Source organism: Bufo bufo, chromosome 5, assembly GCF_905171765.1.
Source record: "Bufo bufo chromosome 5, aBufBuf1.1, whole genome shotgun sequence".
Classification (NCBI taxonomy): domain Eukaryota; kingdom Metazoa; phylum Chordata; class Amphibia; order Anura; family Bufonidae; genus Bufo; species Bufo bufo.
In genome coordinates this window covers 234,059,407-234,076,684 of record NC_053393.1, presented here as the reverse complement: position 1 = coordinate 234,076,684, position 17,278 = coordinate 234,059,407, and the positions used below count along the sequence as shown (strand labels likewise).

The 17,278-nt window shown below is 36.2% G+C and overlaps 1 protein-coding gene across 1 annotated transcript in view; it reads right to left on the bottom strand.

Annotated features, from left to right (window-relative positions):
• POU6F2 (POU class 6 homeobox 2) overlaps positions 1–11,609 on the bottom strand; it is a 956,699-nt gene extending 945,090 nt beyond the window's left edge. The window contains exon 1 of the mRNA XM_040433402.1: positions 11,502–11,609. Coding sequence (XP_040289336.1) covers positions 11,502–11,609 — 108 coding nt within the window. The remainder of the gene's footprint in view (positions 1–11,501) is intronic.
• Positions 11,610–17,278: the final 5,669 nt, after the last annotated feature.

Below are 17,278 nucleotides of genomic sequence, written 5' to 3'. Positions count from 1 at the left end.
CTTTACATTGTTCTACTGAACAGTGTTCGGATTTTTATTATTTGTCTGAAAGTGTAAACAGATTTTACCTGAAGCAAAGTCTGTCAAATAAAATCTCCAAGTAATTTGCCATAAGTAGAAAATGTGTATTTGATTTTAAAGAGAAAGAAGACACACACAGCCTTAATATCCATTTCTTCAGAACATAAATTAGGGCTCTTCTTATATTTGTGGCCATTGGAGTATCTACTGGTCACTACGCTAATTTGGAAAACCCAACCTGGTGTCTCCTACATGTCCTCTAACACTAGTATATAATACAGCTTTAAATTATTATACCACAAAAAGTACTACTACAGTATGCAGGGAATAGAGCATTTCAAATTGTACAATATACATGCAATACATTTTTAATGTACAGTACATTTTCCTCTCTGGTAGCGCCCCCTGCTGTTTATCCTCCAGTGGTGGACTAACATGCCCAGTAGCTTCCCTTACTCCTCTCAGTGCCAGCATAGTGATCTCATAGTGAAGCAGATGAAGAGGCCCACACACCATTCATTCATTTATCCCTATTTCAAAATGTAATGAAATATATAGCTGTATCTGTACAGTGGAGAAGTAAATTGTGGGGACATTATATACCATATGTATTTCTGTGGCTATATGTCAGGATTAGGAATTATTTTCTATACAGGGGAGGATGGGGTTAACAAGAGCTAAGAGATCCTAGGAGATGCAAGTGCTTTGTTGAGCTCCTTCCCACCCACAGAAAGGAAACAAAGTCCTCCAGATAAGTAAGAAAAACAGTTTTTTCTATAAAAAGTTTTACATTTGTGGGACAACCTCTTTACATGATCAGTATACATTCCAGTGCTCCATGTACACAATAACTACAAATAACCCTAATGTAAAACACCACCTCCCACATTTTCACTATTTTTGTCGTTTTTCTTCAAATGTTATAGCTCAATATATAGCGGTATTAGAGACTTTATAGAATTCTCATTAGTTACCATCTTATCTACTGTATATAGTGCCATAAAATGTACAAGGCAAACCAGTAAACTGTTACAGATCCTGTTTCCCACAGGACGTAGGACTCATGCACACGACCGTTGGATGTTTTGTGGTTGGTAAATTGCATTTCTGCAAAACAAAGATAACGGCCGCGTGGATTCCGTATTTTGCGGAAAGGAACAGCTGGCCCCTAACAGAACAGTCCTATCCTTGTCCGTAATGCGGACACTAATAGGACATGTTCTATTTTTTGCGGAATGGACATACAGACATACAGAAACGGAATGCAGTCTCTCAGTCAGTCGGTGCACAGAAGCCATAATTTGCATAAGGAACAAAAACTTTTTTTTAAGGATCACAGCAGCTGATTTTCACAAGACATGTATCATTTTAATCAACAGGGTAAGCCCTACCAAGCAGCATGTCTGGTTTAATAGGATGGATCCTGCTGAGAGGTGCTCTTTAGGTTTATGGACTCAGGACCTACTGTAAACTAATACAACAAACAGTATATATCACAAACATGATGTGAACGTACCATAAGTCTATTGAGGGATGCAGCTGCATTCTCGTACAGCCTTACATGTTTGTATGAGACTCATTATGTGAGAGGACAGGGCAACGATAGCACACAGAACAGCTCTGCCATCAAATTAAAAAGAACCACTTAGCCCAGGTCTAGAGAGATCAAAATGTACACTTTTGTGGATTGGAGCGATTCTATATACTCTGAGTATGCACAGGAGTTTTTCTATTTCTACATTATTCCAGTGATGAAGCTTAGTATCATAGTGAGTTCATAGATCTTCAGTTAGGCTAGTTCCACACTAGCGCTTAACATCTCCGGCAGGCTGTTCCGGCAGGGGAGCAGCCTGCCGGAGATGTCTGGACGTGGCACTGCAGAAAGCTGCCTGAAGGCCCGTCGGCCCCATTAACTATAATCTTTCCAGAACAGCCTGCCGGAGATGTTACGTGCTAGTGTGGAACTAGCCATGCACAGAAAAAAATCAGTTCTTCAGGTCTAAGACATCTTGAGAATCATTTCTCTTAAGATGATAGAATAAAATTAATTGAGGGTATCCATTAATTAAGACCTTTGCAATGTGTGTATTAATTGCCTAGACTTAAACTAAAAGGGTTCATGAAGGATTTTGTGTTTATAAACCCTTAGGATACCAGCGCCGTACATGTACGGTGCAGAAATGCGGGACAGAAATCCCTCACAGGTGCCGGTGTCCATAGGGTCCCCGCGCTGCTATGACGGGGACGCCATGGCAGGGAAGGCATCATGGCTGCCTTTCGGGAGAGCCTGTGAGATCCAGCCCCCTGGATCTCACAGGCAAGCAGGCTGTAAGCTTATTGTATTTTAATGCATTGTAAAGGGGATCCGACCCCCAAAAGTTGAAGTCCCAGAGTGGGACAAAAATAAAGTTTAAAAAAAAAGTTTCAAGTAAAAAAAAAAGCATCCTTTTCACAAAATAAAGTAAAAAAAATTGTAAAAAATAGGGATCAAAAGAAAAGTAGACATATTGCATATCTCCGCGTCCATATCAACTGTCTCTATAAAAATATCACATGACCTAACCCCTGAGATGCGAAAAACAGTGCGGAAAAAAAAAAAATTCACCTTACATCATTAAAAGTGCAACACCAAGCGATTAAAAAGGCGTATGCCCCCCAAAATAGTACCAACCTGTCACCTCATCCCGCAAAAAATTTGCCCCTACCTAAGACAATAGCCCAAAAAAAAATAAAAAAATATGGCTCACAGACTATGGAGACACTAAAACATGATTTTTGTTTCAAAAATGTTTTTATTGTGTTAAATGTAAAAAATAAAAAAAGTAGACATATTAGGTATTGCCACGTCCATAACAACCTCCTCTATAAAAATATCACATGAACTAATCCCTCAGGTGAACACCTTAAAAATAAAAAAATAAAAACTGTGTCAAAAAAGCAATTTTTTTCACCTTACATCACAAAAAGTGTAATTGCAAGCGATCAAAAAGTCATACGCACCCCAAAATAGTGCTAATCAAACCATCATATCATCCCGCAAAAAACTACACTCTACCTAAGAAAATCGTCCAAGAAATAAAAAAACTATGGCTCTCAGAATATGGAGACACTGAAACATGATTTTTTTAAATTAAAAAATGCTGTTATTGTGTAAAACATAAATAAATAAAAAAAGTATACATATTAGGTATCGCCGCATAAGTAAGAACCTGCTGTATAAAAATATCACATGAACTAACCCCTCAGGTGAACACCGTAAAAAAATATATACAAACGGTGGGGGAAAAAAGCAATTTTTTTTGTCACCTTACATTACAAAAAGTGCAACACCACGCGATCAAAAAGGTGTATGCCCCAAAAATTAGTACCAATCTAACCATCACCTCATCCCGCAAAAAATGAGCCCCTACCTACCTTAGACAATCGCCCCAAAAAAATAAAATATATGGCTCAGACTATGGAGACACTAAAACATGATTAATTTTTTTATTTTTTATGTTTTTATTGTGTTAATTGTAAAAAAAAAAACACATGACCTAACCCCTCAGATGAACACTGTAAAAAAAAAAGTGTAACAAAATCCATTTTTTGTCACCTTACATCACAAAAACTGTAATACCAAGCTATCAAAAAGACATATGCACCCCAAAATAGTGCCAATCAAACCGCCATCTCATCCTGCAAAAATGACACTCTACCTAAGACAATCGCCCAAAAATTGAAACCTTTTTTTTTGTTTCAAAAATGATATTATTGTGTAAAACGTACATAAATAAAAAAAAAAGTATACATATTAGATATTTTCACGTCCGTAACTACCTGCTTTATAAAAATATCACATGACCTAACCCCTCAGGTGAACAACATAAAAAAACTGTTAAAAAAAAGTATTTTTTTGTCACCTTACATCACAAAAAGTGTAATAGCAAGCGATCAAAAAGTCATACGCACCCCAAAATAGTGCTAATCAAACCGTCATCTCATCCCACAAAAATGATACCCTACCTAAGAAAATCGTCCAAGAAATAAAATACTATGGCTCTCAGAATATGGAGACACTGAAACATGATTTTTTTTTAAATAAAAAAATGCTGTTATTGTGTAAAACATAAATAAATAAAGTATACATATTAGGTATTGCCGCATCCGTAAGAACCTGCTGTATAAAAATATCACATGAACTAACCATTTAGGTGAACACGGTAAAAAAAATATACAAACGGTGGAAAAAAATAAAAATTTTTTGGTAACCTTGCATAACTAAAAGTGCAACACCAAGCGATCAAAAAGGCATATGCCCCCTAAATTAGTACCAATCTAACAGTCACCTTATACCGCAAAAAATGAGCCCCTACCTTAGACAATCGCCCAAAAAAAAAAAAATATGGCTCTCAGACTATGGAGACACTAAAACATGATTTTTTTGTTTCAAAAATGTTTTTATTGTGTTAAATGTAAAAAATAATATTACATGACCTAACCCCTCAGGTGAACACTGTAAAAAAATAAAATAAAATAAAAACAATGTAAAAAAAAGCCATTTTTTTTTGTCACCTTACATCCTAAAAAGTGTACAAAGCAATCAAACAGTCATATGCACCCCAAAATAGTGCCAATCAAACCGTCATCTCATCCCGCAAAAATGATACCCTACCTAAGACAATCGCCCAAAAACTGAAAAAACTATGGCTCTCAGACTATGAAGACACTAAAACATGATTTTTTTTGTTTCAAAAATTATATCATTGTGTAAAACTTACATAAATAAAAAAGTATACATACTAGGTATTTATACGTCCGTAACGACCTGATCTATAAAAATATCACATGACCTAACCCCTCAGGTGAACATCGTAAAAAAATAAAAATAAAAACAATGTAATAAAAAGCAATTTTTTTGTCACCTTACATCCCAAAAAGTGTAATAGCAAGTGATCAAAAAGTCATACACACCCAAAAATAGTAGCAATCAAACCGTCATATGATCCCACAAAAAATGACACTCTACCTAAGAAAATCATCCAAGAAATAATAAAACTATGGCTCTCAGAATATGAAGACACTGAAACATGATTTTTTTTATTCAAAAATGCTGTTAATGTGTAAAATAAATAAATAAATAAATAAAAAAAAAGTATACATATTAGGTATCGCCGCATCTGTAAGTACCTGCTGTATATTAACTAACCCCTCAGGCGAACACCATAAAAAAAAAATACAAACAGTATAAAAAAAACTATTTTTTTGTCACCTTACATCACTAAAAGTGCAACACCAAATGATCAAAAAGGTGTATGCCCCTCAAAATAGTACCAATCTAACCGTCACCTCATCCCGCAAAAAATGAGCCCCTAACTTAGACAATCTCCCAAAAAATAAAAAGAACTATGGCTCTCAGACTATGGATACATTAAAACATGATTATTTTGTTTTTTAAAAATGCTTTTTAAAAAAAGTATACATATTAGGTATTTCTACGTCCGGAACTACCTGCTCTATAAAAAATATCACATGATCTAACCCCTCAGGTAAACACCGTAAAATAAAAACTGTGTCAAAAAAGCAATTTTTTTGTCGCCTTACATCACAAAAACTGTAATACCAAGCAATCAAAAATTCATATGCACCCCAAAATAGTGCCAATCAAACTGTCATCTCATCCCACAAAAATGATCTCCTACCTAAGACAATAGCCCAAAAACTGAAAAAAACTATGGCTCCCAGACTATGGAGACACTAAAGAATGATTTTTTTTTTTTTGTTTCAAAAATTATATTATATCCATTTTCCATTAATTCTTGTGGAACACCTAAAGGGTTAACAGAGTTTGTAAAATCAGTTTTGAATACCTTGAGGGGTGTAGTTTCTAAAATGGGGTCACTTTTTTTGAGTTTCTACTCTAGGGGTGCATCAGGGGGTCTTCAAATGTGACATGGCAGCCTAAAATTATCCCAGTGAAATCTGGTTTCCAAAAACATATGACACTCCTTTCCTTCTGCGCAATGCCGTCTGCCCGTACAGCAGTTTACGACCACATATGGGGTGTTTCTGTAAACGACAGAATCAGGGCAATAAATATTATGTTTTGCTTGACTGTTAACCCTTGCTTTGTTAGTGGAAAAAAAAAGTTAATTAAAATGGAAAATCTTCCAAAAAAGTGAAATTCTGAAATTTCATCTCCATTTTCCATTAATTCTTGTGGAATATCTAAAGGGTTAACAAAGTTTATAAAATCAGTTTTGAATACCTTGAGGGGTGTAGTTTATAAAACCATTTTTGGGTGGTTTCTATTATGTAAGCCTCACAAAGTGACTTCAGACCTGAAATGATCCTTAAAGTGGGTTTTGAAAATTTTTGGAAAAATTTAAAGATTTGCTTCTAAACTTCTAAGCCTTCTAACGTCCCCAAAAAATGAAATGGCATTCACAAAATTATCCAAACATGAAGTATACATATGGGGAATGTAAAGTAGTACCTATTTTTGGAGTTATTACTATCTATTATAAAAGTAGAGAAATTGAAATTTGCTAATTTGCAATTCTTTTTTGTAAATTTTATATTTTTTTTATAAATACAAATGAAATGTTTTGACTCAATTTTACCACTGTCATGAAGTACAATATGTCACAGGAAAACAATCTTAGCATGGCCTGGATAAGTAAAAGTGTTTAAAAGTTATTACCACATAAAGTGACACATGTCAGATTTGCAAAAATCTGCCTGGCCCTTAATGTGATAAGTGGCTCGGTAGTAAAGGGGTTAAGGTGCTTTGTTTATTGTCTGCATACTCTCTCTTATATTTATATATATATATATATATATATATATATATATATATATATATATATATATATATATATACCTATACCTATACCTTCAGGGTACCCTGCACATGGTTGCAGGACTTGTTCTATCTTTTAGCGGAACGGAAGTACGGGACGTAACACCACGGAGGCACTCCGTAGTGCTTCCGAGGGGTCACGTCCCGTGCGGCCGTTCCGCAATTCCGGATTAGCGGACCCATTGAAGTGAATGGGTCCGCATCCGTGATGCGGAATTCACACGGAACTGTGGCCGTGTATTGCGGCCTGCGATTTGCGGGCCGCAATACGGCCACAGATCACACACGTTCGTGTGAACTTAGCCTTAGACTCCCAGCGCCGTACATGTATGGTGCTGGGAGGGTCTTTAAACATGGTGCCCGCTCAAACATGCAGTGGGCGCCATAGCTGGCAGGTCTCTACTGCTTCAAAATGCAGAGGCCCGCGGCTTATGTCTAAAACCCAGCAATAATGCCGATTGCAGGCATTTAACCCTTTAGATGCTGTGGTCAAGAGTGACTACGGCATCTAAATAGTAAAAAACCCATAAGAGAGCTTTCCAGGTTAAGACCGACTCCCCCCAGCTGTTCTCGGGGACCCAGCATATTAGAGCTGCAGATCTTATATTGGCTTGCAGCCTGTACTATTAAAATATAAAAATATTTATTCTATAGGGCAAATGGTGCAAGGGGAATGAAATCAAAATGGCCGATTTGCCACTTACACAGAAAATTTTATAAAATTTGATCAATAAGTCATATACACTACAAAATGGTCAATATCAATAACAACTACAGATCGTCCTGCAAAAAAAAGAGCCCCCAAACATCTCAGTAGACATAACTATAAAAAAAGTTATGGGGTCAGAATATGGCAATGTAAAAAAAATACTTTTTAAAAGTTTTTATTTTTTTCAGTATTGAAACACAAAAAACCTACAAATGTGTTGTAATTGTACTGACCTAGAGAATGAAGGTCACGGGTCAGTTTTGCTGCATATGGAAAGCCATAGAGACAAAACCTGTAAAACTGTGGCGGAATTGCATTTTTTGTTTCAATTATACCCCATTTGGAATTTGTTTACTGCTTCCCACTACAATGTATGCCATAGTAAATGGTGGTATTAGAAAGTACAACTTGTCCTACAAAAAACAAGCTCTCATATGGCTATGTCAACGAAAAAATAAAAAAGTTATTGCTCCGGAAAGACAAGGAAGAAAAATGAAAATGGAGAAAATGGAAAAGGAAAAAAAACTCTTTAAATGCTGTATGTATATAATTTATATACTGTATATATAATTATGTGTGTGTATATATATATATATATATATATATATATATATATATATATATATATATATATATATATATATATATATATATATATATATATATATTGTACACATAGTTTGCATCCAATAACACAGACATCATGTTGCACAGCTTTCATTCCCCTTTACCTAATTCACCTCATCTGTTTCTTTCACCAGTTAATTTAATATCCTTTGTTCCATTACATTTTCCAAAAGCCAGTGAACATATAAATGTGCAGCCAGCATAGGCCCTAAAGGCCTGTGGATCAAGATGGCAGGCAGGCTGTGGCATCCCTGGGGAATTTAGAGCCAGAAGGGTGATTGGACACAGTGACCTGTCTGCACGAGATGAGAGAAAAACAGGAGGGCTGTAAGGCTGATGAAGTAACCTGTCACTCAAAGGACCAGGTCTCTACATAGGAAGATGCAGAAAAGAACTACAGGGTGAAATAATTGAAAAGGTTGTTTAACATTTCTCTACTTTTATCTCATCAGGATAGTCTGAATATTTATTGGCAGTGTTTCTTAAGCTTTATTGCATTCTAGTATTATACATGTATCTATAAGAGCAGTATATATACATTTGTATGTGCTTATAAGTATCTGTGTATTTTTTATTTTATTTTTTGCTTTATTTTGGTTTCTTTATCATCATATTCATTATTTTAATTAGTAATGTTAGGATTTGCAATATAAATACATGGCTTCATTATATTCTTTGCTGGCTACTAATATCTGCCTGTTATATACAGTATATATATAGTATATATGTATAAATATATTATTTTTTTCTTGTGTACATAGTGTATAGTAACTTACAGTGAATAAAAGTTATAGCTAATACATAGAACCTTTATGATCTAAAATGCTTAATCCCCCATTACACATACAGTGCTTTACTATTTCCAAATGTCATATAAACTGTAAAAATGTGATGCAATTTCCATATGTTAAGGAGAAAAATTGTACATTGTTGTCTTCCTACGTAGTTCTATAAAAGGAGTCAAACTTTCAGCTCACTTTGTCTGTCTGTCTTTCTCTCTCTTATTTATTTTAATACATTTTATTTCATCAAAATACAAAATAGGTTTGATCTCTGAATAAAATATTAAATAATTCTGTCACTAGTAGTAATGTATAGTTGTATTCTAGTCAATACTAATTGACATATTTGGGTTAAGGGGGGACCTTTCCGACTGACTATTTAACTAGTTGACTATTTGTGATAATAAAAAAAATTGTGCATACATTATGTGTGTGTATGTGTGTGTGTATGTATATGTGTGTATATATATATATATATATATATATATATATATATATATATATACGCTTCTTATGTGACCCTCGGTGGTCTAGATTCCCAATGGTTCAACATGCCCCAAAACTGTTTCCAATTCAAGGTTGCCATAAAAAAGTTCTTGACACGTGTGGTTAGAGGAGCAAAGTATCAGATCCTAAGCATGAGGAAGCTCTTGGTTTTACTGTTTACTAAGGACTGACATGACCTGTGAATACCTCTATGGCCCATGCCTGATTATTTTACGATATTAACACTGTGGACTAATGAAATTCCAATATATGAATTTATTCTTAAAACATGTATACGCTTCCTTTGTGAAGTTGTTATAAAGCTCTACTTTTTGCAGTAATATTAGCTCACTAGGGTTCACTTTTCTTTAAATTATTGATCATGTACCCATAATGGTATAAGCAATACAGTGTTTTCAAATTGTTAACTACTCAAAAGAGACATCTACTTAATAGAAGCACGTTAAACGTATAAATTGCGCTGTACTACATATTCTGCATACTATAACAAAACACATGCAAGTTTACTAGATATACTTTGATTTCTCTTTCGCTAGGTAACCATTGCATAGCTCTGTACTGCAACACACTGCAGTCCTGTGTTATAAAGTTTCTAGACCATCAAACACTATACACAAATATATAGCAATTTAGCCTCTAAACTTATACAAATCAAATAAAGCACAGAGATTAACTATAATAGTATATCGACAGTTTGATGAAATAGAAGACCTTTTTAGACTACGGTATTTGTGACATATGGGGGGGGGGGGAGGATCTAAAATGGTTAAAAAAAAAAAAGCTTTTTCTTAAATAGCCCTGATAACCACATAATTGCTGCAGTCTTCAGTGTACATACATCAAATGCATTCAATATACAGTTTTCTGCCAATTTGTGGCAATTTTTGACAATAATTGTAATAAGCTACAACAAGGGAATTCACTCTCCTGTAGCCACCATTAGCAAACATTAGCTTCTTCAAAACTGAGAAAATCTATTACTCTACAGCTGTCCAATTCATCTCCCATAAAGTACTAGAGAAAACGACATGTAAACTCATAATAAGGTATGGTAACGGGAAAACTGATTTCTAAATATTGTTTTAAATTCTTCAAAGTTACTACAACAAATGACAAAAAAAGCAGATTCTATTATCCACAGTGCTGATTTATAAAAGGCTCCTCTATAAAAGCATCCCAAATCAAAGGAATGCAATATATACTTTTTTTTTAATCTGAGGAGGTGTATATAAAGAGACACAAAGGCAAAAGACACATCATACATTACACTTATCAGATATATCTCTGAAGTAAGACAAGGACTCACTGACCCATTCGGAAGACAAAAGACGGCGAAATGGTAAAGCTTTAAAAATCAGCTTGTGAGGCCTCTGAGAGATATTCATCCGGCATTTCATCACAGCAGAGCCAGACCTGTTCACCTCCCTGGATACAGGGAGGAGAGAACTAAATAGAGCTGTTTATTAAAGCTGTTGTGCTGGATCGCATTAGAAGGCTTGAGCAGACCACCTGGACCTCTCAGATTCTAGCAGGGTTTCAGTCGCCTGCCGCCCCCTTTTACAACACCAGAGGACCACTTGCTATAATAAGCTCAATCACATGTCAGGCATGTCACTGGTTAATTTATTGGATATGTTTTTCTTCTCCAGGGATAAAGACTAAATAAAAGTGTATGTGTGTGTATATATATATATATATATATATTTATTTTTTTACACATATTTTTGTGCATGGTAAAATATCAGCTCTAAAGCGAGAAAAAGAAAACAAGATAAAATATATAACATGGTAACTGCATTTTAGTATCCTATATAACAGTTTGCATATTTGTGCACAAGGACTCAAATATATTGTAATAAAAAAATATTCTCTGAAAAGTAAATGTATATCAAGTTTCTAGCCTCCAGGCAGTCAAACATACAGAAAAATGGTGATAAATATGAATTACATGAATCAGAAGGAGCAGAATAAAAAAATAAAATAAAGGGGAGTTGAGAAATGGCTGACACAATACCTGACCAATTACAGCTTGCCTGCTCTCTGTGTCCTGCTGCCGAGCTGAAAGATCGCAATTCGTCATTTGTAGTCTTTGAAAGCTAGAATGGGGGTTTCTGCCATACATCTGTCAATCAACTTCTGCACTCACAAGCATCCGTAAAAGCAAAAGGGGGAAAAAAAAGCCAAGCTAGCCCAACAAATAGGATGAAACAGCCATGTGACCTTCAACGCACACAAACACACACGGAGTCTTACACTAGCAATACAATGTACAGATTTTCTGCAGACATGAAATGACATTGACAAATACCCAATACAAACTAAATAAAGTGAGACAGTAGACTCCCATACCAAGTACAAAACAGGAACTGCTTTAGATTAAACTAAAATGGCTAATAAAATAGAGAGCTTTTTTTTTTTCCTGTTTATATACCAACTTTCCAGAGGGGACATTATTACAGGAAAGGAAGAAATGTCATTTAAATCACGGATATCACAAAACTCATAGTTCTCTGCTTCCCTCTCTTGAAAGAGCCGAGCAGTTTAAGTGCTCTGTTCTGTAATGCGCCCATGTCAAAGTGGAAAAAAAAAGATAAAAATCAATGTGATGCTTCTCCCACAAAGTGCAAAATGAAATGCGGACAAAGCGTTTCATAATCCTGTTCCCTTATGAGTTGAAATGTCTCAGTTAAGATTGCGGATTGGAGCAGTGATCGAAAATTAAAGCTCATAACGTGCAAGGAAAAATTACTGCGGGTGTAAAGGCAACTGGAGCATCCATGGTATTTATCACAATTTTCTAAAACTAGAGACTCAAACATAAGGCAGTGATTTTTTTTTTTTTTTTGCTTTCCTTTTTGGATTTTTTTTTATTTAATTTTTAGAGGATCGGGCAAGCTAATAATTTTTTTCTTTAATAGTAGCAATCTCAGGCCCGCTTTATTTTTAGGTGACCATTAAGGATTTTTGTAAAGTCTCAGGAGTGTATGTTTAAAAGGCTTTCAATTTGGTTCAAATAACAAAATATGCCCTACAGGCTGTACCTTTCAAGTCCCTGTTCTTCCGCTACATACCACCAATTCCATGCAAAGGCATATTGAGAATTTTGTTGTTGGATTCCATACAAATTTAACTATGGCATAATTGCTCTGACTCCATATATGTGGAGGTATTCCTTCTGACAAGCATTGCTTCTAGGAGAGAATGTCTCTATATGTAGCATCCAAAGGAGCCTGCATGGCAGCACATAGAGGTCCCATGGAGCATTGAGACCTCCATGGATTTATTTTCAGGTTCAATGGCCATGGTTCTATAGTGTGCATCAGCCCATAGTCTAAGACATCTGAACAATCTGGTGAATGCTATAGTATCTGCCATCCAAATTGTTTGCATGTAGTTGTAAAATTTCAATAATCTCTATGCAAAGGAGCTGTAAATATGAGTGTAAAATGGTTGTATTAGTTGGTATAAGACTCTATGGCCAAAATTATTGAGTTCAGGTGTTTTAATCAAAAGTATAAAATCAAGCATAAAACTATGCAATCTCTATGAACAAATATTGGTAGTAGTATGGGTTGTACTGAAAAGCTTAGTGGCCCAGATTTACTAATTCTATAAATGACGTAAACTTAGACATGCTGTCTAAAACTGCACCAGATTTATTACAGGGGCTCAGGCTGGATAATAAATCTGGTGCAGGGATAGACACTTTTGTCTAGCTCTATACAAACTATTGGTTGACTTACTTTGATGTAGAATTTTACGCCAGAATTGTGGTGCTATTTTCGTACAAAATGTCACATTGTAGGCCATGTTCCTTAACCATAAAGTTCCACCCTTTCCATTAAGCTCCTCCCCAGGTTGAGCAAGTTGGAAAATTTGTAGAAACAAATTGTGCCAAAAGTGGGTCAATTTGCACCACTTTTTGGACAGATATGTGCAGATGCATAAGTAAATCTGGGTCATTAAATGTGGCACTGTCACAGGATGCTATCTCTTCTACAAGTCTGTGCAAATCCTTTTCTGCTAGATATGTCCTGGTCAACTGTATATGTTATTATTATGAAATGGAACTTTCTAGTAGTAAAATCAGCTCAGTTATAAAGTGATAGACCATGTAAATTTCCAGATCAAGGTCACCAAGTGCAGAAATATTTAAACATCACCTATACTCCATTTCATTACTCACTAGTATTCATAGCAAACGGCTTCTGGAAGCACATTAGTCAATGGTGCATTAGGAGCTTCATGAAATATGGTTCCATGGTAGATCAGATGCATACAAGCATAGGATCACCATTTGCAATGCCAAGCATTGGCAGGAGTGGCATAAAGCACACTACCACTGGATACTGGAGCATTCTAAACATGTCAGTCTAAAGGACAAATCAGTTGGATGGATATCCTCAGATTGCTACATACTGCAATTTGTGTCTCCTGTAAAATGTAGTATGTGAGGGATAATTGTATGGGCTGTGTTTCACAAATTTAGGCTTGGCAACTTATTTCCTGTAATGGTTAATGCTTTAGCATGCAAAGAAATTTCAGATTTTGTGGCTACATTTTTGGGACAGACGTTTCCTATTTCAGAAAAAACTATAACCCTGTGGACAAAAGCCTGAGCTGCCCATGCAGAACCATATCAAATACCTGTGGGATGATTAAGAACAATGACAGTGAGCCAGACTTTTTCATCCACATTACCGGCAGACCAATAAAAGTCCCAGAAGAATGAAGGCTTTTATAGTTGCAAATGTGGCCCAATTTTACAGTATAGTAAGGTCTATGGTTTTGTAATGAGATGTCCAACATTCTCACATAGCTTTGATGGTCAAGTCTCCACATACAATGCATTCGGAAAGTTTTCTCCCATGAATCTGCACTTAATGCCCTATAATAAGAAAGAAAACTGAATTTTAGACATTTTTGCAATTTTATAAAAAGAAAACAATTTGCATGGATGTACTCAGACTCTTTGCTATGACACTTGAAATTTAGCTCTGGGGCCTAGCATTTCTCTTGATTATCTTTGAGATGTTTCAACACCTTGATTGGAGTCCACCTGTGGTAAATTTAGTTGATTGGACATTACTTGGAAAGACACACCCTGCCGTTATAAGGTCTCCCAGCTGACAATGAATATCAAGCAAAAATCAAGCCACGAGGAAGAGAAAACTGTCAGTAAAAGATTGTGTGGAGGTTTAAGATCTTGAGGGGAGTACAACAATTTCTGCTGCACTGAAAGTTTCCAAAGAGCATAATGGGCTCCACAATTCCTAAATGGAAGAGGTTTGGAACAACCAGGACTCAACCTACCTGAAGATCTGACTGCTCAACCAAAGTAATTAATTAGGGGAGATGGGCCTTGGTAAGAGAGGTGACCAAGAACTTGTTTCGCTGACAGAGAAAGACTTCAGGATGGGAAACTTTTTAAAGAAAGATTCTTAACTGAAACTACAGCTACTGAACACTTTAAAGGAGGGTTTATAATATGATTTTATTAAATATAATAAGTAGTGTATACATATAGCGATATAATGTACCTATTTTGCACTTATCTACAGTCAGGTCCATAAATATTGGGACATCAACACAATTGTAACATTTTTGGCTCTATGCACCACCACAATGGATTTGAAATGAAATGATGTGCTTTAACTGCAGACTGTCAGCTTTAATTTGAGGGTATTTACATCCAAATCAGGTGAACGGTGTAGGAATTACAACAGTTTGCATATGTGCCTCCCACTTGTTAAGGGACCAAAAGTAATGGGGCAATTGGCTTCTCAGCTGTGCCATGGCCAGGTGTGTGTTATTCCCTCATTATCCCAATTACAATGAGCAGATAAAAGGTCCAGAGTTCATTTCAAGTGTGCTATTTGCATTTGTAATCTGTTGCTGTCAACTCTCAAGATGAGATCCAAAGAGCTGTCACTATCAGTGAAGCAAGCCATCATTAGGCTGAAAAAAAAAACAAAAAAAAAAACATGAGAGATAGCAAAAACATTAGGCGTGGCCAAAACAACTGTTTCGAACATTCTTAAAAAGAAGAAACGCACCGGTGAGCTCAGCAACACCAGAAAACCTGGAAGACCACGGAAAACAACTGTGGTGAAAGACAGAAGAATTCTTTCCCTGGTGAAGAATACACCCTTCACAACAGTTGGCCAGATCAAGAACACTCTCCAGGAGGTAGGTGTATGTGTGTCAAAGTCAACAATCAAGAGAAGACTTCACCAGAGTGAATACAGAGGGTTCACCACAAGATGTAAAACATTGGTGAGCCTCAAAAACCGGAAGGTCAGATTAGAGTTTGCCAAACGACATCTAAAAAAGCCTTCACAGTTCTGGAACAACATCCTATGGACAGATGAGATCAAGATCAACTTGTACCAGAGTGATAGGAAAAGAAGAGTATGGAGAAGGAAAGGAACTGCTTATGATCCTAAGCATACCACCTCATCAATGAAGCATGGTGGTGGTAGTGTCATGACGTGGGCATGTATGGCTGCCAATGGAACTGGTTCTCTTGTATTTATTGATGATGTGACTTCTGACAAAAGCTGCAGGATGAATTCTGAAGTGTTTCGGGCAATATTATCTGCTTATATTAAGCCAAATGCTTCAGAACTCATTGGACGGCGCTTCACAGTGCAGATGGACAATGACCCAAAGCATACTGCAAAAGCAACCAAAGAGTTTTTTAAGGGAAAGAAGTGAAATGTTATGCAATGGCCAAGTCAATCACCTGACCTAAATCTGATTGAGCATGCATTTCACTTGCTGAAGACAAAACTGAAGGGAAAATGCCCCAAGAACAAGCAGGAACTGAAGACTGTTGCAGTAGAGGCCTGGTAGAGCATCACCAGGGATAAAACCCAGCGTCTGGTGATGTCTATGCATTCCAGACTTTAGGCTGTAATTGACTGCAAAGGATTTGCAACCAAGTATTAAAAAGTGAAAGTTTGATTTATAATTATTATTCTGTCCCATTACTTTTGATTCCTTAACAAGTGGGAGGCACATATTCAAACTGTTGTAATTCCTACACCGTTCACCTGATTTGGATGTAAATACCCTCAAATTAAAGCTGACAGTCTGCAGTTAAAGCACATCTAGGTCGTTTCATTTCAAATCCATTGTGGTGGTGTATAGAGCCAAAAATCTTAGAATTGTGTCGATGTCCCAATATTTATGGACCTGACAGTATATACAAAGGATAAAGAACATAATACACAATTACATCAACACTTCAACTGGAGTCCTGATTACCGTACTGTACATCCATAATGAAGGTACTTACATCACTAATTGAGTTAACATCATCTGACAGCGACACACATCAGCTGGGAAGCCCTTTCAGCAAAAGCAGTCATAGTCTCAAATTGGGAAAACACCGATTAGGTCCCTGCGCGAGCTATCTCCCCATAGGATGAGCTTCTGGCTTCTTTTCTGAAGGGTTACAGCTTTATACAGATTAAACACAAAGCTGCATTGCCTAGTGGAATGTAGCTAGTGCATGCGCTCCATAATTGTCACTGTGTACATGTTGTTCTGCCTTGGACCGGCCAGTTCCCAGGTCCGCAGTGAATCAGAACTCCAAAACAACCTTGAGAAAATAAGTAGACAAAGCCTTACTCCCTTGCACATGCATCCACAGGCCATAAAATGGAATTTAAAGGAACAAATACAAAATGGAATTCAAATGATCAGACACTACATCTTCACGCTTTACAACTCAATGGTCACTCTGTTTGAACTCCAAAGAACCTGTGTGCAGATAGGAGAAACAGA